Here is a 23,543-nt window from a genome sequence, read left to right as displayed (position 1 = left end):
AACATATATGACAGATAAAGTAATATATAAAATAGCACCGAAAATTATGAAGTTAGGCCTAGCAGACGCAAACTTCCCAACCTGTGGAACAATTCCTTTCGACTCCTATCTGTCACGTGTCACGTGTCTTAAAGAAAGGCGCACCATCTCAAAAGGGTTAAGTTCAGGAGATCTAGCTGCCCAATCCATGTGGCAAATATCTTTTTCCAGGTAATCATTGACAAGCAGAACCCTATTTGGATGAACATTGTTGTTAATTAATGTGAATCCATGAATCTGTGGTCCTTGAAAAGTCAAACATAGAGCTGCAAGATCTGCCTGTACCTCATAGCTGTTAGGGAGCTTTATCAAACATATGTGGTGATGAGGAGCCCTGCAACCATAATGTCTGCCCAAACCATTATACTTTCACCCATCATAATGATATTTTTCTATGATGAAGAAGGGATGTTATGTTCCAGGCTCTCTGTAGATGTAGGTGTATTGAAAATCAGTGTCCAATCTTAATCTCCACTCATCTGTAATAAGCAGAGTGCTCTACTAAAGCTGCCACTGTTCCAAGGTGTATATTGTCTGCAACATGCTAAATGTGCTATCTTGTGTGCTGCAGTGAGCAGGATGCAAAAGGGGGTCTTCTGCCATAATCCTATTTCATAAAGCCTTCGAGTAGGTGTACACTGTGTAACTCGGGTTCCAATCACAGCGTACAGCTGACACGAGGACTATGAAATTGTAGCAGTCCTGTGTCTCCATGCTGGAAGCAACAAATAACGATCTTCATCCATCATTGTGGATCTTGTTTGACCTTATATAGGTCTTCTCAGCATGGATCCAGTGTCCTGAAACTGTTTCTTTAAACTATGGATGACACTAGGCATTACATTGAGCTGTGTAGTCATTTGTGCTTGTGATTGTCCTGTCTCCAGTCTACTGACAATTCCTCATCTCATTTCATCATCCATATGTTAATTAGTACTCATTTTACCTGATACTTCATAAAATTTACCCAACTGTTACAAGAAACATGGCAGATGTTGAGAAGTGTCAGCACACAAATCGTCAAACACCCTCGTACAGTTATATCTCCTCCACAGTCACATCTCTGCAAACACGCACATTTACGCTTGTGTATTTGATTCTGAATATTTGCATAATTAGTACCTTTGTTTCAATACTTTTCTAAAAACTGAGATAATTGTCAAATTCTCTTTAATTTTTCTCCTGAGTGTATATACCCCGCACAAATATATATGTATTGAAAAAAACTCATATGTTTCTTTTTAATTGGCAAATTCTTAGCCTTGGTATGTATTACTCAGTTGCTTAATGTATGTTGAGTTCATAGTTTTAACTGAGAATTAAAATACTAGAGTTTCATTAATAAAGCTCCCAGAAGTATATGTTAGTATTAAAGAGAAAGCCTGGGAAATGCAATTTTTTTTAAAAGAAAGCTCAGAAATCTTGCTGTAAATCATATTTCTGTACAAAAGATTTCAATTTTATATATTATAAAATTCATATCGTTTGACCAGATTCTATTTTCGAAATTGTTACCTCTGTAAGAATTGTGTTTGTTGAAAATATCCATTTACAAATTTTACTTTAGAACATAAGACATATACAAAACAATGAGGAATTTGCTTCTCATCTTATGGGAGAACAATCTGCATCGTCAGCTTTAGTATTATCCAAGTTTCTCATTGATTGATTACAGTTGTATATGTAAATCACGAGTCACGTAGTACATCAATATGGTATTAAAATTCTTCTGAAATTTGACGTATCATACCTGCTGTAAAGTGTGTAACCATTGCCTTTTATAATTTCGTAAAGGAATTCCATAGTTAAAATATGGAACAGGGGATGGCCTAGTGAAAAAATGCTCTTTATCTGCAGTTTGCCTGATTCTGCACTGTAAAAAAAAAAAAAAAAAAAAAAAAAAAAAAAAAAAAAAAAAACTAAGAAGCATTTGCATATTGCTATGCAAATATAAAGGAACACCTTTCATTTGTATGATGCAGTTGCCATATTAAACACGTCTTTTAATTGTACCTGAATTTCATTCTGCAGTATAATCAGAGACATGGATACTTCAAAATGGAGCACACAGAAGAGCTTTTGCTGTTCCAGTTATATTTTGGATAGTTCTTAGTATTCATGAAAAACCAACTGGCATTCAAAGAGGTTTGGTAGTACAGGTACACACTATCAGAGTTCCAAGGATATAGATAAGCAGAATGTAAAGCAGCTACAGAACTCAAAATCCTTCATGGATATCACTTCTGAATGCATGTTATCAGATATAACAACTTGTCTGGCAACAGTACTGAGTAGTGATGAGGTAAATATTGTTATAATGCACTCATAAGGAGAATATGGATATAATATTAATAACCTGAACCATGGAACAATAGTGTGAAGTTGTTTCAGTACAGAATGATACAGGGAGCATTTCTCTGGACATTTGGGAAAAAATTGTTAAATACTACACATATTCAAAATGTGTTGGTGAAACAGTTACACCCTTTCTCCATAGCCTTAACTTGTTTTAAAATACAGTTTATGAGGATCATCCAGAAGATAAGTTGCTCACAGCCCATAAAATGAAACAAAACATAATTACCTGGAAAGTTTTGTTGTAAAAGATACAGCAATATTTCAGTTACGTTTCAGCATAAGAACGATTGGAATTGTAACATTTGTCACATCGTGGGATAAGTGTTTGTGGTCCAGTGCCGTAGAAGTCTGCTGTCTCTGAGAAATGAGCCTGTGTAGAGTTGTCTGCATATCATTGTGGGAAACTGATGCCCAGACAGGAATTTCTTTATGTGCAAGAACAGGTGGTAGCCACTGGAAGCAAGATCGTGACTATAGGGTGGATGGTCAAACACCTCCCACCAAATTCTCTGTAGCACATTTTTTATCTAATTACCAGCATTGAGCATGCAGTGCCTCTTTTTTTTTTTTTTTTTTTTTTTTTTTTTTTTTCTGAATGGCTTGTCACAAGTTCTGAGATGTTGCACAGCAACATTCAACGTAGCACCCATCAGCAAGAAGTCAACGAGCAAAATGCCTTTCCTGTCTGAGAAGACCATGGATATCAATTTCAGTGTGGATGCAGTCTGCTTGAATTTGACCGACTTGGAGATCCTAATGTGACACCTATGCATCAACTGTTGCTGGGTTTCTGGCATGAAGTGAGCAATCCACATCTCATCACATGTAATGATCCTGTTGAGGTACTTATTACCTTCATCGTGGTATCACTGCCCAAAAGTCAATAGTGCTCCCATGCATTTTGTTTGTTGTTCAGTTGTAAGGTTCTTTGACACCTACCTAGCACACAATTTCTGGAAAAACAGGTGTTTAGTGACAATTTCATGATATCTAATGATAAATGGCTATCGAGTTCCGTAACTGCAAAGCGACGATTACACAGAATGTACTGCCGCACTCGCTCCATAAGGCCATCATTGATGAGGGCTGGCTGGCTGCAGTGCTGTTCATAATGGACATTTTGCCCTTCTTTGAAAGCATCCCGACGGCATAGATGAACCATGTGTTTGCTCATCACATCCGGTCCATACACTTAACGTGACTGATAATGGATTTCAATCGGTGCTACCTTATGGGCAGTCAAAAACTCATGGTCTTCATCTCACAGTTGATAGGAGTAGAAATAAGAGGTGACACTTTTGCGCACTACTACAATGTTAATGTAAGCAATCGGGAAATTGCAACTACTGCATACGATAACCACATCCACAAATTACCCGGCTTGTGCCTTCATGATTTCATCCTTTTGCAGTACCATCTCTTGGCAATGTGGGAAGCTTATTTTTTTTATGTCCCTTGTATTTCAACAAGGCAACGAATTGCCCTACTAGAATCTAGACATGGCTTTATCAACAATCATTAAGTCATCATGGGGTAAGCAGTTTTCAGTATGAAGATGGGAGGTGCAGTTATCAAAAATCAAACACATCTGTTTTCTATGAAAATTTTTTATTCAGCATTTTAAAGATTTCATTCATTATCTATACTTTTGAATGGCAATCATTTTTGACAGGTAAACTTTTGGCGTTTTTTTCAGCAGCAAACTTGTTTAGATTTTTATAAAAAAATATTTTAATTATTCATTATACACAGAGAGTTGTCATAAAAATGCATAATTTTTTTATGCATTGTATGATAAAATAGGTTTGTTTCATAAAGTAGTTGATAAAATAATTTCATTCACAACTGGAAATATTGCTTTCTTCGTAGTAATATAATTTTTTTTCCAGAAAATTTCTTGACAAGCTGATACACTTTCTCCAAAAGCAGACCTTTTTCACTATATGTGTTATTGTATTGTTTGAAGTGATAAAACGAAACATTGATTGCTTAAGTTCATTTTCATTTATCAAGTTCCTTTGTCTTTCCTTATTCCGTACATCTACGTTTGTTTAACTTGTTTGTTCACAAACAGGTTTAAACCAAAGCAAATTTGCTTACTTCTATATGAATAAAGTCTAAATTTTACAACTGTAATTTTTAATAATCATTCATGGCTTATTTTTTCTTTCTTTCTTTCTTTATTTTTTAAAGTCACTTCCACTTATTAAACTAAAATTCCGTTTAAATAGCACTAATGTTCCAGTTGATCTGTAGCAGATTACATGTTTAAGAATAAGTTGTGCTATTTGCATTTCTGTTGTCTTCTTGAAAGGTGTTTAAGAACTATTTATGTAAGTGTGCATTATGCATGGTTACTGAATTTTATATTTGTTCTCAAATGGGTAAAGGAAAGTGTTGAGGTGGATTGGCTGCTTGCACTGAGGAAACAATATTGTGATCGGGTATAAAATATTCACTTATGCTTACACCTGCTTCACAAAAGGAGCTGAATTCAATGATAGAGACTTACACATGCAGGGAAGTATTAGGTATCTTGTAGTCCTGCCATATAGTTGGTGATGTAGGAAGATGGTATGAGGTGGTACCGGCACATTATGGCTGGATACTGGCCTAAAATGTTGCAGCTACATTTAACATGAGATATGTTACCCACTTCCATGTTAAGTGTTATTCACATATTAGAGTAAAAGTACTAACACCAAAATATTCTCCTTCTGGAATGTTTCACAAGTTTTTTTTTTTTTTTTTTGAAGGCTGGTGTATGTTTTCTAAACGTTCTTGAGTGATTGGATTTGCCAAATGGTCATGATGGGACCGTTATTCTTAGTCAAAATTATAATAAATTGTGATATTATTTTTTATAATTATTTTATTCAATTTGTTTATAATATTAAGTATTAGCCAAAATTTATTTGAATCATCTTAATTTATGTCTATATAGTAAACATTTACTAATTCTTGACAAAAAGTAGAATAATGGGGAGCAAATGTATATATAGATATATAAGCTATTCAAGTTGTTGTTTTCCTGTTTACTTGTAACAGTCATTTTTAATGTCAAGTTTTCATCTTTAGATCAAGCTCATCTCGTTCACACTCGATCTCAAGGACACCTTCAGCATCAAGATCTCGATCATACTCTCGAAGCTTGAGCATGGATAGTGTGTCTTCGGCATCTAGCAGCATTACACGTTCATCTTCTGGTTCTAGATCAGAAAGCAAACGTCATACGCATATCTCTGCTTTCCGGAAACGTAAGTATAGTGAAACGCATTTTGAAGATCAGTTTCATTCTTTATAATTATATGAATAAATGTAAACTGAAAACTTTCCAAACATCTGTTTTTGCTTCCTTTGTAGTGCATTATTCTTTAAATTTCCATTGAATAATACACTTTTCAATTCAGATCTTATGTTCTTGGTAATCAAAAACAATCACATTATGTAAATTGTACTGTTATATGTAAATTAGTAAATATATATTGGTTAGCCCATTTCATTTTGGCATTTTGCGTTGCTTTACTATAAATGTTAGTTCACTTTTAAACTGTTGCCAACAAATATTATCGCTCTGTGTTATATTTAAATAAATTAAATAATGAAGAATTTGCATAAATGTATGTATGTTTTTTGCATTGTAAGAAAAGAACGGTACCTAGAGCCATCAAATTATAAATAACGTAATCATCCACTGAGTATGGGCATCCAGAAGCCATAATTTGGAATTTGAAATTTGTTTTATTATTAATTTCATACAAAGTGCGATTCAAAAGTTTCAAGACTTACCTCAGAACTAGAAATTTATTGGACATTTAAGTACATCGGACTAAAATTCTTCAAAATATGATCCTTCAACATCAACACAGCGCTGCCCTGTGCCTTCCGCTGTTCGTATCCCTTTTGGAAGGCCTCAGGTGTCATGCTGTCAAGGGCTCTCGTCGAAGCCGGCTGGATGGTGTCGAATCGCTTGTCTTGATTCGGGGGAAGAGGGAAAAGTCACTTGGAGCCAAGTCGGGGCTGTAGGGTGGCTGCGGCAGTGTTGTCACGTAGAACTTTTGGCGACAGCGAGCGTCATGTGATCAGGCGCTCTGGATTCGATTCCTCAAGCGGCGGAGCACTCCAGCGTAAAAGTGACCTGTGACATTCTGTCCATGAGCAACAAACTCCTTGTGAATCACTCCTTTACCATAAAAAAAAACAGTCAGCATGCACTTCGCACGCGACTTGCTCATGCGTGCTTTCATGGGCTTCAGCGAGGAAGCAATGTGCCATTCTTTGCTTTGACACTTCGACTCAGGATTGTATTCGTAGGCCCAGGTCTCATCACCAGTAACCACTTTCTCTAGAAGGTTCAGATCAACATTCAACCGTTTGGGCATTTCCTGGCAAACAGTCATGCGGCGTTTCTTCTGATCCAACGACAAAAATTTTGGCTCCAGTTTGGCACACACTTTTCGCATCATCAAATTCTCCGTCACGATCCTCCACATCGAACTGACTGAGCTCCAGTTCATCGGCAGTTAATCTAGTACTAAGACGATGGTCAGTGTTTAAAAGTTCCCGTTGTCTCTCTGCATTTTGATACATTCAGCTTGTGATGATGGCCTCCCAGAGCGGTCGTCGTCTTCAACATTCCCGCGACCATCTTTGAAACGTTTGTGCTACGTGAAAACCATTGCACTGGACATGGCTTCTTCCTTAAAGATTTCTTGAATCATACTGAGAGTCTCTGTGGTAGTTTCGTTCAGTCGCATGTGAAACTTAATTGCATAACTTTGCTCCATTTTCGCCTCTCCCACTTTTCGACCGAGGTCGATGACACGCACTCACGCTGCAAACGATGCTCGCTCTCGAGGGTTCCGGAAGCAACTGCTGCAGCATCATTTCTTTCCCTGAAACCTCCCACTTGGCGGAACCAGTTCGCGCACGCTCCCCTACTCAGAAATGAACCGGTCTTGAAACTTCTGATTCACACCTTGTATTTTGTAACATTTAACGAATTTTTATTAACAAACTGAACAATTTCAAAGCAAGCAATGGCAACACTATACGAAAGGAAAACATTTTTGTCTCCAGCGCACGAGACTGTATTGGAAATTGTAAAGATATGCTCATTTAAAAAGTATTTTGAGATATTGCTGAGGAATTGAATTTTATCCTTTAGTGCAGAGAACACACAAAACCTTTGGGCGTAATATAAAATCTAAAAAATTTCAGATTTTTTTATAATATATTCTTAAAAAAATATCTGTGCATCAGTTATACAAAAGTCCAAGAGTAATTTATGTGTCTGTGTACTTAAATTACTCATTCCTTTTATCATTATTCACACATTCCAAGACTCATGGTTATGGAGATGATAGAATGTATATGCTTATTGAATCCTAAATTTGGAAAATTGTGTACAACAATAAACTAAACTAGAACTTTGCACAAAATTCATGGAGGTAAAATTGCCCAAAATAATTAAGGAATTAATATTTTTGTCAAAAATTTTCTCTGGAAAGGGCAGGGAATTTCATATGGCGATCTCCAAAATTTTTGTGCCATCGTTGGAAGCAATAACTTTCTTGGTGAATTATGTATTGCATCCGCATCCTACGGGCAGCTGGCCAGTTTTCACAGCTCCAATCGGATTTTCCTTTAGAAAGGCAAAGCAAGTTTCCAGTAGCCTCGAAAGTCGAGAAACGTGCAGTGCATGCCGAACGAAAGAAAATACCTTCCCATTCTTGTATAAAACAATATATGTTTAGTCTTAGTATATGGTACACATGAGATTTACGTACATTATGATGAGCAGTAAACCAGATGTTTATGATGTGCGGTAAATAGGTCATTTTAGTGTTGGTGGCAATTTTCAAAATCATGACAACGCCATATACTAGGATTTTACCACAAAATCTTTTAAACCCCTTTTTTCCCCCTTCTTTTTAATAAATACCTTGTCATTTTGGAGTAAAATAATAAAAAAAAATAGTAACTAGATATCTAGCCTAACTATTTAACGTAACTATATTCAACAAAATATCGTTGATTATTGTAAATCAATTTTTAATCTTTAAGTAAACATTATTTTAATGTTATTCATATCATTTAACGTGTTTTCCTTCTAAATTTATTTATTATTAGCTAATAATACTTTCAATACAGGCAATGTTCTCTGGCATACTCCTGAAACTAATTCTAGCAATATGATAACATACCATCATGAAATTTTATGCGCATATTTTTTGCTTATGTATGCTGCTAAATAAACATAAAATACCTGAATTTATTTTTAAATGTTGTTAAATAGATTTCTTTCTTTCATTTAGCTAAAAAATGTCTGCAAAAAACACTTCAAAATCCAAATTGGGCAGGTTCTAATCTCAATCATCAGTGGAGAAAACAACTCCTATTATAGTTATAATAGTAATGCTTTGGGGATAATATATATATATATATATTGTGTGAAATTGATTATGCAGTAAACTTGATAGCACGTTTAGTAAAGAGCACAGAAGAAGAAAAAGGGGGGGGGAAGTTAATGGATATTTTAAACACAGAAAGAAACGGCCTTTCCAAAACTGCAGATATGTGAAGAAACATAAGCATAATTTCATGTATGATCTTTTGCAAAATGTAAAATTTTCTAAAAAGTTACATGTTTGTAAAGTATGGAATGTTTGATTAGAGTAGTTACATATTTAAATGTAAAGAGTAAATGAAAAGTGGAAGCGATTGGTTTGATATATCTCAATAACTTTAAGGAAGAGCATTTTAGTGTATTTTCATATCCTAAACATTAACTAAATCATAAAATAAATATTTAATTGTCTTAATTTTTTTCCCAGACTTCACTCTGTCAGAGGAAATTTTTTTTAACTACTACTATATATGCTTTATTTTAGTTTAAAGAAGGAATTTGTTCTCTAAAAAATAAATTTTAAAAAAATTGTAGAATTGGGTTTTATTAGGTTATAATATCTTATTAGGCCTTGTAAATTTTACTTTGCTTGAGGTTTTATCATTTTGAATAGTCTCATTCAGTTACATAGGCTTCATAAAAGCATAAATTCCAGTTAATGCCATTTCATGGACAAATTTTGTATATATTACATTGTTTTTTCCTGATCTGCTTCAAAGCATCTAATTTACTTCTTCCCATAAAAAAATATAATTAGTCTATGTTAAATATATTTCTTGGCTTTAAAAGATACATCCTTATATATTTAATGTTGATTATATTTTTTACACAGTTTTATACAGAAAGCACTTATCATCTGTCTTTGCATTTATTGTATGGTGTAATCATATAGTATTTGATAAAGCTATAAGTTTGTTTTATTTTCTATATTTGATAAAGCTATATGCCAGTACAAACTCCCAACTCTGTAGATCAATGCTGAATCATATTTTTCGTTTTTTAATATTGGTAGCATTCATTGTAATTTTCTTCATGAAGCCAGTTCTGTATGTATAACACAGTCATGATATAGGCTTGATTGAATTTGATTGAGAAGTGATTGAATTTGATTAGAAATAATTATAACTATTTTCCTTTACTTCTGCATTTATAATGCAGATAGTTATTCATATTGAGGATAATGTTCAAACACTGGTTATTCTAATTGTATATATGCTGTTCTGTATGAACATCGTCATGAGATTCATGCTTAATTGAAGTTAACTACCATATAAGAAAATGGATTGGATTTAATAGGTTATTCTAAAGCACACTTGATTTCATGGAGGACTCTGTAAGAAAATCAGCTCTTGCTGATGTTACATGTAGATAAAACCACTATATGTGAAAAATCAATGAGTGATCTAGCATCTCGTTAACAAACTGTCCATATTCAAATGTACTGGCATCAAATTTCATGCTAATTACAGATGTTCTTACCATTTGCGGTGGTTGACAAGAATGTTCCATCACAGAATAAAATAGGTATAAGTAGAAAGTATTCTATAGCTGGTTAAAGAACATTGAAATTTTTAGACAGCTAATTTGGAATTGTGTGTCTTAGGAGTTTTTGTGTGCATGTTAGGAAAATGAAAAGATAGCACACATTAACTGTAAAAGTAATGTGTGTTGTAAACTCCTATGTGGAATAAGGAAATATGCTTCCCCCCCTTTTTTTTTCCCACATTGAAAAGATACTGGAAACCTTTTAAAATAATTGCATGAGATTAAAAAGTTATTTTTAATTCATGTACTGTTTAATTCAGAAGCTTACTTAAAGATGCCAAAGCTGATAGAGAGTTTTACCCACTGTTTCTGAGTTTAAACTGGAAAAGATGCTGTTACGTACCATACAGCAAAGATATCTCGTATTCTTTTGATTCTATGTGATTCTTTGCTGACAAATAGTGACTAATAAAATGTGCGTTCAGTCATTTAATATGTCGTGTGGAAAACAATCAACCCAAGTATTTTATTTCATCCTTTCATTTTCAGAGCTTACACTATTATTTATTAATTAATGTAATTTTTGTAGCTTTTTGAATTGTTGTACATAATATTAATCTCTTAAAACTGTAACTACTTATATAAAATGCTTACATAAGTCTAAACTTTAAAATTAAAGAATGTGTCAAATTTCCTCTTTTAAACATTTATATTTATTATCTATAAGTAATTTTATATTACAAAAAATTGTATTTTCTGCACTGTATTATTTGCAATTATCTTTCAGAAGAAGAAAAACCTTCTCCACTCATTGAGAAGTCTGACTCAAAAGGTGCTTCAGCAAGTCTTTATGAAGAAATACAAAGGATTCGACAGTATGATAAAAGTACTGTTGAAGTGCCTCATATAAATGCATCCCTTCCTTCATTACCTGAGCCTCCTCCTTTGCCAGTAGAAACACCAGCACCTTTTCCTAGCTTTCAGCATCTATTACCACCACCTGACAGAGTAACTAAAGATCCACCATTGAAGGGTCTGCATAAACAACAGATTAAATTAACTTTATTGAATAAGGTATGTGTGATATTTCTCATAAATATATGTACCTCAATTCAACTTTCATAAAATTTTGATAATGCTATTTCATCTCCCTTGTTTTTCAAATATGTATAATGCATTGGGAATGAATATCAGGATATCTCTTCAACTAATCTGACAAACCAAGTTTCTCCATCATTGTCAAAATCTGGCTCTTTGCAGATAAATTCTGTTGCTAAATATAAAAGTGTATAAAATAGTATTCTATCCAAAGGTTGTGTTCTCATAGAAATTGCTTTGTCATAATCATTTATTTATCATGCCTTAAAATTGCTGTATGATGCTTGCTTCAGAGTTCTTTATCTCTTCATGATAATCACATGATATCTAAAACTTGAACTCCTCTCAGATTACCAGTATTATTACAACATCCATGTAATACTGATTTGTTTCACATCCTGTGTGCTGGTACATACATGCTTTAAATATCCCTTTAACAGCTTTCTTTATCTCTTTAACCAGGATCAAGAGCAATCACTTCATTTAGTAATCTTTACCTGTACTTACTCTATTGAAGTATAATTTCATCATATTGGTCCTGGTTAAATCAATACTTTCTTCCCTCTGCGTAGCCCATGAGGTTTCCACGGTTTACAAAATTCGTCACGTGAAAATAGCATGCGTAAACTTATTTCTTTTATTTTCAGTATGTATCCCATCTTTTTATCTGTGTAGGCTGAGAATATTGTAATATTTATATTTCACATTTCATTTTGCACTTAGATTACGCTACAGGTTTGTATCATTGAAAGCTAATGCTATTGGTTCTTCACAGCCAAACACTATCGACACTGTTGCTTCTTTTATTGTGGAATAAGAAAATAGTAAATACGCTTAGTTCTTTTCTTGATGCATTATCTGTATCAGTTTATTCAGGGATAGCAAAGGGAAAACTAAAGCCAAAAGAAGTTTGTGATTTTAACTTTACTGTGGGTGGTGTTGACAGATTTGATCAGGAGATGTTGTACTACCCTAGTACCTGAAAACAACTTTGTAAGTATCAATGTTCTAAAGCATCTTTTTACAATTTAGTTCAATATGGCAACGTGTTGACTTGGAGCAAGAAATTCTCTGCAGTTGTAGTTAGTTGTTAATAAGTCTTCAGGAACCAATTGAAATTAACAGATGTCATCTTTTGCATGACTTTCGCTAATGTTCCGTTAGGGAATTGTGATAACTAGCCAGTTCATCTATGGCTTTATTCTTTTTCAGAATTTGGATAATGATAGTCTTCCATACAGCACAAATACCAATTTCTCTGGTTGTAGACTTCCAGAATACCAGCTGTAGTCTTATAACTTAGATGTTTCATAAACTCTAGATAGAAATTAATTAGTCTAGGATTTCTGCCATTCTTAATCTGTTTGATGACTTCCAAAATATCAAAAACCTTGTAGGATTCCCCACTGTGTAATTCTAAGTTACAGTTGAAAGTGAAGAATCTTAAGAACTAGTAAGCGAATAATCGCTTGAGTTCATGAGACAATGAATAAACTTGGAAAGGGAAAAGACCCTTTATTATTCAAACTAAGTTTAACAAAACTTCGTTTTAGAGTAGTACAATAAACCGACACTTGGGCTTGAACTTAAGAGACTAAGAATTAAACTAAACTAATCTTGACTAAAGAGATATAGCCGAAGCTATCAAATTTCTAACAGAGTTGGCCCCTTAAAGCTAATTGACTGCAAAGCTATCAAGGGCCTAAAGTACAGCCGAGCATAATAATAGCTCACAAGAGAGTAGGCTAAAAAAAAGGCAGACGTGTGCAGCCAGAATATCTGGTATCTCTCTCACTAAGACAGTAGAACTTTGCTGTTAAATGCTGCTCTTCCTCATTAGCATTCAGACGTGATTCTAAAACTATGTTCTGGTCGGAAGTGGTAAGTTGAAATTAAGAAGCGATAGGAAATTAAGTTTAACTCGAAATTTAACTGTTAATAAAATTAACATAATTCTTACAACCTGATGAAAAACTCTCTATCCTGTAAGCATGGTGATTGAAATTGTGATTTTTTTATTTTCAAGGTATTTATTTTGTGTGTCTATGTGTGTAAAAGAAGTTTAAATATTGTCAATAGATTTCTTATTAGTTTTGAATTTATCAGGTGCTTTTATATGGGTGCATCTCGTATTTCATAATGTTATTATAAATGGAAAAGAACTTCTTTCCTTTGCATTATTTGTTTTATGGATTAAGTCAACAAAGACAGCGATACCTTTCCCCTCCCCCGGTTTCCTGAAAATCTTCGGATAATTTTGTTCAACATGTGTAAATGGATCTTTCAGCAAAGTAATGATTTTATTCCAGAAAAGCATATAGTTGTATTGCTTCCCTCTTAAGATAAGTATTAATGATCAGTTCATTAAATCCTGAAAAGTATTTGTCTGTGCTTTTGTACATCTATTCTGTAAAACGGGTAGTTCATTTTATTTCTTTTGTAAATATAATTTATTTAATTTGTACTGATACATTTTTAGGGAACTGTAAGTGGTTTTTTAAATCACTAGGCCATAAAATAAATCAAAATAGTTTTCATTTAGGATGATTTAAGAATTTCGGGCATACATTATCAAATTAGGTCAAGCGTACACTTCTAATAATAGCATAAATATATAGACCCCATAATAGCATAAATATTAGGTGTATACAAACAGTGCTATACGATTAGAGCACTTCTTTTGTTAGCAATAAAGCAAATGTTACAGCATTGAACTAAGATTAAATGAACAAATGTAAAGTACCATTCTTATCATGGTTGCCTTTGTTAACTTTTGTGATAAGGCCAGCGTCAGATTTTAGTGATGGTATTAATGTCTTTGATGTAGTTGTTTAGATTGTTTAGGTTTGAGTAGGGATTGTTCATGTGACCATGGAACATATTGGCTGATTGTGACAGGTGCATTCCAGCTAAGACATTCTACAAGAAAAGCTCTGTTGAGATAATACCATGTAACTGTGGTTAAACCTCATGCAACCTTTCTAGTAAAATTTTCTCCAGAAATGTCTTATGCGTTTCCTTTGATTAAGAAAGGACCTCTACTTTTACCAGTTGTTCTGAGGGGAGGTAAGCAAGAAGTTGGAACTAATTAAAACGTAATCTAATTTTGTCTCCATATAACATTTTAAATGTATATGTTCCCTTCACTATTTGTTTCATTGTTGAATGTGAAGGGGTAATTAAACACGAGAGGAATTCTGAATATAGTTGGACTGTTTGTCAGTCTAGACATTGTCATAACGGAGATATATTGCAGTAAACAGTGCAGTAATGTGTTGCTATCTCATATATTTTGATGTCTCTCAAAATCAAAATTTAAAATACTTCTTTATCTTTTCAGAAGAAAACATAGTTGCATGTGTATGTAAAAAGCAGCCTTTTTTTTTTAATATTGAAAATTCATAATTTTCAGAGCATAAAGCGTATGTTACCTGTACTGCCTGTAAAGGGCCATTTCCACTGAGGTTTATCTGAGCTAATGAAGTCAGTTCCATGTGTCGTCTAGTTCCGCTATGCCTGCATTTCAGATTTTTCAACTTGCTGTCCTATGGGGAGAAAACTAGTTTTGGAGATGGGTCGGCTATGTCGGTTGTCTCCGTTAGCTCAGATAAACCCCAGTGGGAACGGCCCTTAAAGAAAATCTGAGAATGTTACCCCTAATGAAACTTATAATTGTGTGTTTTTATAACATCTTATATATGTGACAAAATTTCTTACGCCTTTTTGCTAAATGCTCTGTAATTAGTTGTAAGCATTTTAATAATTTCATAGATGAACCATTAAATTTTGAATTGTATTAGTATTTTTAATTCTTCAAGCAGCCAAATAATATGTTTGTGCGGAAGGCAAATAATACACATTCAAGTATAGTCCTAGTACACTCAGATAGGCACCTACACATGTATCTTGAAATGTGTTCTGACAATTTATGCAGTAATTGTAAACAAAAAATCCAAGCACAAAGTGGCTCAGGATTTTGGAATTCCAATAAAAATCTCTCTCTTGTAGTGACTTTTGGGCAACTTTGTTTTCAGGGTTAAATTCCTGTCACGTGGATGTTTAATGAATATGTAGATCAGGGGTGCCCAACCTTTTTGTGCATAAGAGCACATTCTAGAATATCTGACGGATGGCAAGCACCATTTATTTTTTCAAGGTGAATTTATCGTTGGATAGAGTTAATAATACATGCAAATGAATAAATAGATTGGTCGCATATTGCTTTGTGCTAGTATCTGTGTTGGATGCAATTTCTTTTTCATTAAAAATGAGGAAAACTTTCACGTAGAATTTTATTGGAAACTAAAACATTTTATTGTAATCACAGAGCGGCTTGCACACGTTACAATTGGCAGGCGCTGGGGGCATAGGGTTGGGAACACCTGATGTAGATTATGTAGGAGATGGGTGATAAAACACGAGTATAGGTATCGAAATTTCAAAACAGCTTATGTACTTCTGGGTAGAACACTAAATGATTTCAGATTTGTTTTTTAAGTTTATGTTTAGATTTTTCAAAATATTAGAAATACTCACTAAAATAGAATTGTAGGCTCTAAATCGGCAATGTAGGTATCAAAGAATAAAATTATTGGTCCTTATCTGGGTCGTTACTAAGGCAGCAAATCTGTTTTATACATCAACCATCAATTTATACTGATGTGTGTTGTATCTGTGTGGCTAGAGTAGTGAGACCAGTCACAGTAACTGCACAGGTGAAAAAAAATTATGAAAAAGATAATAGAATGTTATAAAGGATTACATTTAGAAACAGTAAAGCAATGGTTATTTAAGTTATGACAAAGCTCAATATTCCCTTCAACTCATTTGTACACAAACTGCCTATTGGGAACTTCAGAAAGTCTAATTCATGATCATGCAGGTTAAAGCAAAGCCATCCACCACTCATGTTAAAGGATAATTTCAGTGGTATCAGGCAGGCAAAGCTTGAATGGAACTTAGTGTAAAATGTTGATTATGCAGAGTGAGTTTATTTACCTAGTTGTTCCATTCTGGAGAAGTTATGTATTCAGATTTACTTCGTGTGCTTATGATCTGGATTGCTTTGTGGCCAGTTTAAAGCATGGGTGGTATGCACAGATTGAAATACTAGTTTAGTGTTTGCTCTTGGTAATTATTTCCTTCTCAAAGACATTTAACAGGCCAAATCCACCTAAATGTTAAATTTTTACATCCTGAAAGCCAGGATGAGAGTATACCATTTGACATCACAAAACTGGTGACAGAGTGGCTTGAAGAACATAAAAGTGAACTTTGAACATCGTCCATAATCCTTTGATCTCATTCCCATTCCCACCATTGAGCCTGCCTCTATAATGCTAGAGGACAGAGTAGGAAAACATTTTTCTGCATGAGATGGAATGGTTGCTGTTTTGCAAACAAAATGACTACAGTCTGTGATCTGTTCATTTTCAAAAGAAGACATTTCTCATTAATAAATATTGTTACATTATTTTCTGATACCAATTGTTACATTATTTTCTTCCTTCACGTTCGTACGGGGTTCATGTGGATTTGAAATGAATCGACGACAGCACTTGATGAAGTATCGAAACACACTTTATTTAGCCAATATTAATTAGGACAGCTCCAAAATCATGTTACAGTCGTCAAAGAACTATTATAAACACGCTGGAGCAGTAAGGACACAGCCTTCACACTGTCAGGTTATAGTGGTGGAGACAGCTTCACAGTAAAGCACCAGAGAACAGCTCCCGACTGTCGGTCGTTCTCGGAACTCTAGGTACATAGGTAAGATCCTTTTTGTTGTGTCAAATGAAATGACTGATTTTAAGGACTTTGGGAAAAGAAAAATGTTTATTTATTCAAATTTATTCAATGTAATCTACAAGATCATCAGTGCATTGTCTCTTATATCACATTTAGAAAAATCTGTGTCTGTGGCAGTGACAAAACTTTCCTCAGTGTGACAAGCTGGTGCATTTTTGGCAAAGCATTTCTTGCAAAAAAAAAAAGAAAAAAAAAAAAAAAGATGGCTGAAATGCTAAAACTGTATTAATTTGTTTGGGAAGTATCAGGAGAGTATGGAGAATGAGGCAAAATTTTCTGTCCTAACTTGTTGATGTGCTGTATAGATGACATTGTTATATATGTGGTTGAGTATTAACCTAAAGTAGTAGGACTCCATCTATGTTTACAAGTGCTGCTTGCTTAAGGCTCAGTTGTTTTACCTTCAGAATGCAAGGAGTAGTGAAAAAAACAGTAGCTGAAGACTATCCCACAGTAAATAGCATCTTTGGATGTGAAGAAGTTTTAAAGTTTTTTCTTTAATGTCTCATTCTCAACCATTGTGATAAATAAGCATGATTGCCATAGTCTATCCATTTTTAACCTGCAGTTAACCTTTCTTCATTTTTTTTCTCTTGTAAGAAGGAGAAGTATGCTTTCTAATATCATGCTTTTCTTTCGTCCTATTTGTCAAGCAACCTTTTCCTGTTATTACCAGGTGCTTTAAACATTACCAGGTGTGCATTTAATACCTGGGCAGTCTGTTATACAATTTGTGGATCTTATTCAAATAATAATTATTCCTTTCTGCTTGTATGGCAATACTTTCACTGTCATGGCATCGTTTTAATTGCTACAAGATTTTTTTTTTTTTTTTTAATATAGCCTTATATACGGATTGTGAACGGGGAAATTTTTTAAGAAAATATGCATTCAGCTTACACATGAATCGGTTTATATTCAGAAATATATACTGTGTATATAAAAATAACATTGCATGCTGATTTTTTTTTGGCAAAAATATGTCCACACAGTTTTTTAACCCATCAGTCAGTGCCATAATTTATCCAAAAGGTATTTCTCTGTAGAGTTAAGGGAGAAAAGTTCCCACACCAAACTGCAAACTAAAATGCTTGAGTGTAAATTGTTCCGACTGCAATTGTTGTTTATATAATCATTTAAAGCAAGGCACGTGGGGGTGTATATCTGAAAGGAATAATGCCTAATTACCTTTTTAAGGACTGGCTCATATTCACTTAACAGATAAAGAAAACATGCATGCAGCCTCCCTGTTTACAGTGAGTATGGTTTGAGCCTGGATTAAGTTGTCGGTGTTAAATCGTCTAATCGGCCTCTGAAATTTCATTTAGAGGAAAATAGACAAAAATATTGTAACCAATGTTATTTAAATTATTCCACTTTTATCCCATAAAGCATGAAGAATGCAAAAATGTAATGCCTGCAGAACGTACGTGGCGGTTGCATAAAAACCAATGGCAATCCAGTGAAAGCAGTACTTTTTTAAAATTACTGATATCTTATGGTGCTCATTATAGAAATTACAAGTTACGAATATAAAAACTGTAAGGTAAAAATTTAATACTTTTTTTTAATTCAGTAACTTAAATATGCTGTAGTGTAATTTTTATTTCTCATCTGTACTGAATTCCTAATAATTTTTTATGAATTAAGCTAAATTTGAAGTAGTAGTGTAAGTATTCTTATTGGAACTTATTGGAAAGTCCTATTTAGTTTGTTACAGGAAAGTTGTGGCAAAATCTTTTCAGACATTTTTGTGCAAAAATTGTTATTCCGTGAAAAACTACATTCTACAGCCTAATATTGGAAATCTGTTTTTGTTGATGTGGATTGCTAATATTTTTAATGTTTCTTTTCTTATAGCCTGCAGTATCCAAATTAACCAGTTTACCAAAAAAGGAGCTTGATGTTAAAGGGAAGCCAGGTAATAAATCATTGTTTATAGTTTAGCTTATCGCAGATGTGAAGTATTTGTATTGTAGGTTAAAATAATGCATGTTAATTTTTGAAGTCTGCATAACAGTGCTACTTTGAAGTGTTATTGTTACAAATGTAAGGAGATTTAATTAATGTCTGTCTGTTTAAACTGAGATAAAATATATTGTATAAAAGTACTTAAGTTCTTAATTGAATTCTTATTGCAGTTTCTCCAAACAGTAATTACTGTAAATATACTAGTGAGCCTTCAAAAAGGCCCTAAAAAGGATAGCAATTTTTAGAACTTTTGAAAGGATACTCTTTTTTTATTACTTGTGAAATTATAGTTGTAATTTAATATTTCATTAGTGATTTAATCCATTTCATCAGTAATAAGCCATAATGCATTTACTTCACTTTTAGGCCTAACATACTGAATATTCTTTAAAAGTCTATTACATCTTTATGAATATGAAGTTCACAATCTTTTTTTTTTTTGGAAATAAATTCCTGATGAATAATCTTTTAGAATCAGAAAAAGGCAAGATACCAAAATTTATCTGAATCAGATTATGACATGCAAAAATTCAATTCCCTGCCTCAGTAGTCAGTGCATTTACTTAAAAGATATTTAAAGAGACAAGTAATGATTTTTTGACAGTTGTTGAACAACTACTTTTTCGATATTCTGATCCATTCAGAACTGTGAAGCATAGTCACCCCTGGGTCCATCGTAAGCATCTTTACATTTTTCATGAAATCATCTGTACCACCAAAAAACATCAGATCATGCTAATGTTTGAACCTATATGCTTTACGCTACATCCCAAATGTCTCCTCTACTGTTTCTAAATTTGCTGCAAAACATTATTGCTGTTCTTTGCTGAGATTTTAAATCCATGATTTAAGATGTTTACTAGATCAAGACAAGCATTTAACTGCATTTTCAATTATTTCTTAAAATTTGTTTATCTGAGGATGGTATAGTTTCTTTCTCCAAAGTAAGCACTGTAGTGGTTCCCTGGATCAACAGATTTTGAAAAGTATTTGTGCAGAACTGAAAAGATATTTTATGATTTCTTCCCTTCTGTATACATTTTTGTATTTTATTAAAAAAGTAAATGTATTTTTAATGTTATAACAACAAAAATAGGAAAGGTTTCAGATTTTAAATTATGTAATTATTTAAATATGTATTTGTGCTGCACTAATGTTAAAAAATATTTATTTTTTCAGAGGAATTGTGTAAAACAGCATTTGGTGTTCATTCCGGAATTAAGCGACCTGTATCTCCATCTTTTGGTATAGGTGGAAAAACTGGACCTACTCTTATACCCAAAAAGTCTGCTAGTTCACGCAGAGATGAACTGTTAAAACAATTAAAAGCAGTTGAAGATGCCATTGCCAGGAAAAGAGCAAAGTTTTGTTGAAAAAGTATTTTTTGTATATGACTATATATATGTTCGGGCTGACTGACTGGGATGTGAAAGATTTTCATACAGTATTTCTGGACACATAAGGAATCAACATGTGCAGTGTTACATAATACATTAGTAGGGAAGTGTAAGCTGTTGTGCTGCTCAGTTAACTTTTCCTGAAGAGGCACAAATGTGCATATCTGTTAAGTAGTGTTTTACAACTGTCAGTCCTTAATCTGTGGAAAAAAAAATTTTCTGCATTTCTATGTCAATTTTTCTAAAAAAGGTTGCATTGTGTTTTCATCGGTGTGGTACTTATATTGTAGGGATGGAACAGCATCACTGTTTGCAAAATGCTTTATGTGTTAATCAGATTTCATTATTTTCCAAAATTATCACCAAAACTGATTTTGTGCCATCCCCTTAGACAGATTACTGAACTGCTCTTAATGTTTAGTCTTCCATTTATTTTCTTTTTTGTGAGTTTTGAAAAAACTCAAATTAACTCGTAGGTGATTTTATAACAAATAATTATATTAATTTGGACAAAATATGATTATAAAAAAAACTTTGCGTGATTTAAACTTTTATAAAAGTTTATATTATTTAATGTGTATTTATTAACCTTCAAGCTGCGCGTGTTTATGGATCTGTCATAAAGACCTGTATTAGCTTAAATTTGTATATTTATTTTAGCCTCTATTTTTCTTAAGCTTACATTAATTAATGACATTTATATTATTAAAAAAAGTATCTTAAATTATAAGCTAATATATACCTAGTGACAAAAAAATCATATGACCTTGTAAAGCTGGTCATGGTGCTCAGTGGGTTAATTGTGCTAGAGAATTTGTTTTTTAACTTCTAACCCAATTATAGAGAATCCCTGCATTTAGTTTCAAATATTAATGTAAGTTATGCTTCTGCTACAAGGTTTCTGGCATATAATAATATCATATACACATAAAAAAATCTATCAGGAATCTATCATGTTCATTTAAATTCTTCGTCCCTTCTTTTGTACATAAAAGAGTTTGATGTTTCATTATATGTAGATTTTTCTTACATATAAATCATTGCATGTGTGATCTATATTGTTTATATAGTGACCTAATGTGGATCATGAAATTTCATTTGGAGTAGAGTAGAATTTAAAAAAATATGCAAAGCGAATGCATATGCCATAGTATACTGATTAATGCAGATACAAATTCAATTCACTATATTTCTTTGTTTTTCTGTAATCATTGGCATTATAGACATTATTAGATTTTTATTCACAATTTGTATGTACTCTTATCACAGGATACATTGGATTACTTCATGTTGTTTAAATCATGAGAAATTTTACTGAAGTAAAATGAAAGAATTAGCTTTTGAAAGTATGCAACAAAAGGAAGTGTTTTAATATTGTCTTTATAATGCATTTTTATTTAAATTAAAAGTATTGTTTCCTATACAGGATCTATAAATCAATTGAATGGTTCAGCAGTCATTATGTCAAATTTTCAGTATTAATCACAATCAATAATAATAAAATTAATTAACTATCCACATATCACAATTTACTGATCTACATGTCTCACATCTATCTGTCCATGCGAACACACACAATAGAATTAACACCCTCTGGCATGGAGCAGATTTGGGAGTTTACACATCAGCTTTAAAATATTCAGATAATAAAATTTTACTAAACTAAATACTAATAATTCAAATTATTAAAATATGTAAAATAAAGGAAACATAATTCAAGTTCATATTAGTTACAGTTCTTGAAAGGCCATGTCATTACTTTGTTGATAACTTAACTGAAGAAAACCTGTAGCCATCTTGGCAACTCTCTCAATTTCATCACTACCAAGACACACTTCTTGGGTGTGACCCAACGACTATTTCAAAAGATTAAAGTTGCATTTCTTCAATAGTTCCAGTTGGCTGACCTTAAAATTGGATTGTAAAATTTGCCATTTAGCACAAGTTGATTTGACTTAAATATTCTGAATGCCATCAGTTCTAAAAATTTAGCTTGGAATTTGTGAATCAGTTCCCACCTGGAAGAAAAAGAGAATCCGAAGCAGTATGTGCTTCAGGAAAAGATAACATTGTTATATAAATAAATTGAATTATACCTTCATCACAGGGATAACAAGGTTTATGAGAGAATGGAAAGGTAAGCATTCATACAGCAGTGATCAACATTACTACTGAAGAACATATAATTGAAGTTCAGAGCTTAAAGTTAACAGATTGCCCCGAAACATAGATGACATCATTTAACACTCTGAGAGGCAAACACAACTTAATAAAGGAAAAGAAATCACATTAATCATTGCATCTTGAGACATTTAGAGATATAAAATAACAACACCCCTCCTCAATGATTAATCTTTAATAAAACAAAATAACTTACCTTAAGATGCACAAAAACAATAAATCAATATATAACATGAAATTAACACCTTTAACATAAATTTGCCTGAAGGATTTTAGTTAGTATATAAGGTATTTCTTTCGCCTTCGTGGTGTAGTGCTCAGCACACTGAGCCAGTGTTTCAGAGGTCCATGGTTCAATTCCCGGCAAAGGCGTTGCATATTTTTCATCTCTCTTGCTCCAAATTCCTAATGTCCCTACAAGTTTGTCTTAATGGCTATCCTGTTGGACTTTTATATTCCTCAGCTTTACTGTAAGCTTTTGCATCTTTCCTTTGCTTATAACATCCTGGATCAATAGGAAACGTAGATATTTTACAATCATTCATGTGATACTGTTTCAGCTTTCTCGAAATGTAGCCTGACTGGTCTAGGTAGAAGATTCCCTCGTCATCATGTTGAAAATGCATGCCTAAATAGTAATGACGATTTCCCAAATTTTTCACTGAGAAATGTTCACCAATTTCGCTTTTAAAATTTTCAAGTGAATCTTCTGTGCTTGCTTCAACCAAGGAGGTAGGAAGTTAGATGGAGTGGCCCTAACTGGTTTGCCCCATACCCTGCTTTGAAGCACTGAC

General features: G+C 33.2%; 1 protein-coding gene across 4 annotated transcripts in view; it reads left to right on the top strand.

Annotated features, from left to right (window-relative positions):
- pyr (pyramus) overlaps nt 1–21,989 on the top strand; it is a 123,346-nt gene extending 101,357 nt beyond the window's left edge. For all 4 annotated transcript variants that reach the window (XM_085807684.1, XM_085807683.1, XM_085807685.1 and 1 more), the window contains 4 exons: nt 5,476–5,654; nt 11,079–11,365; nt 19,061–19,121; nt 20,351–21,989. In XM_085807684.1, the coding sequence (XP_085663810.1) occupies nt 5,476–5,654; nt 11,079–11,365; nt 19,061–19,121; nt 20,351–20,544 (721 nt within the window). In that variant the 3' untranslated portion in view covers nt 20,545–21,989. The remainder of the gene's footprint in view (nt 1–5,475; nt 5,655–11,078; nt 11,366–19,060; nt 19,122–20,350) is intronic.
- The last annotated feature ends 1,554 nt before the right edge of the window (nt 21,990–23,543 follow it).

Source organism: Stegodyphus dumicola, chromosome X1, assembly GCF_044657685.1.
Source record: "Stegodyphus dumicola isolate Sdum_Otavi_A_Nest chromosome X1, ASM4465768v1".
NCBI classification, from domain to species: domain Eukaryota; kingdom Metazoa; phylum Arthropoda; class Arachnida; order Araneae; family Eresidae; genus Stegodyphus; species Stegodyphus dumicola.
Note: the sequence above shows the minus strand (reverse complement) of the source record. Positions and strands in the feature narration are given on the sequence as shown.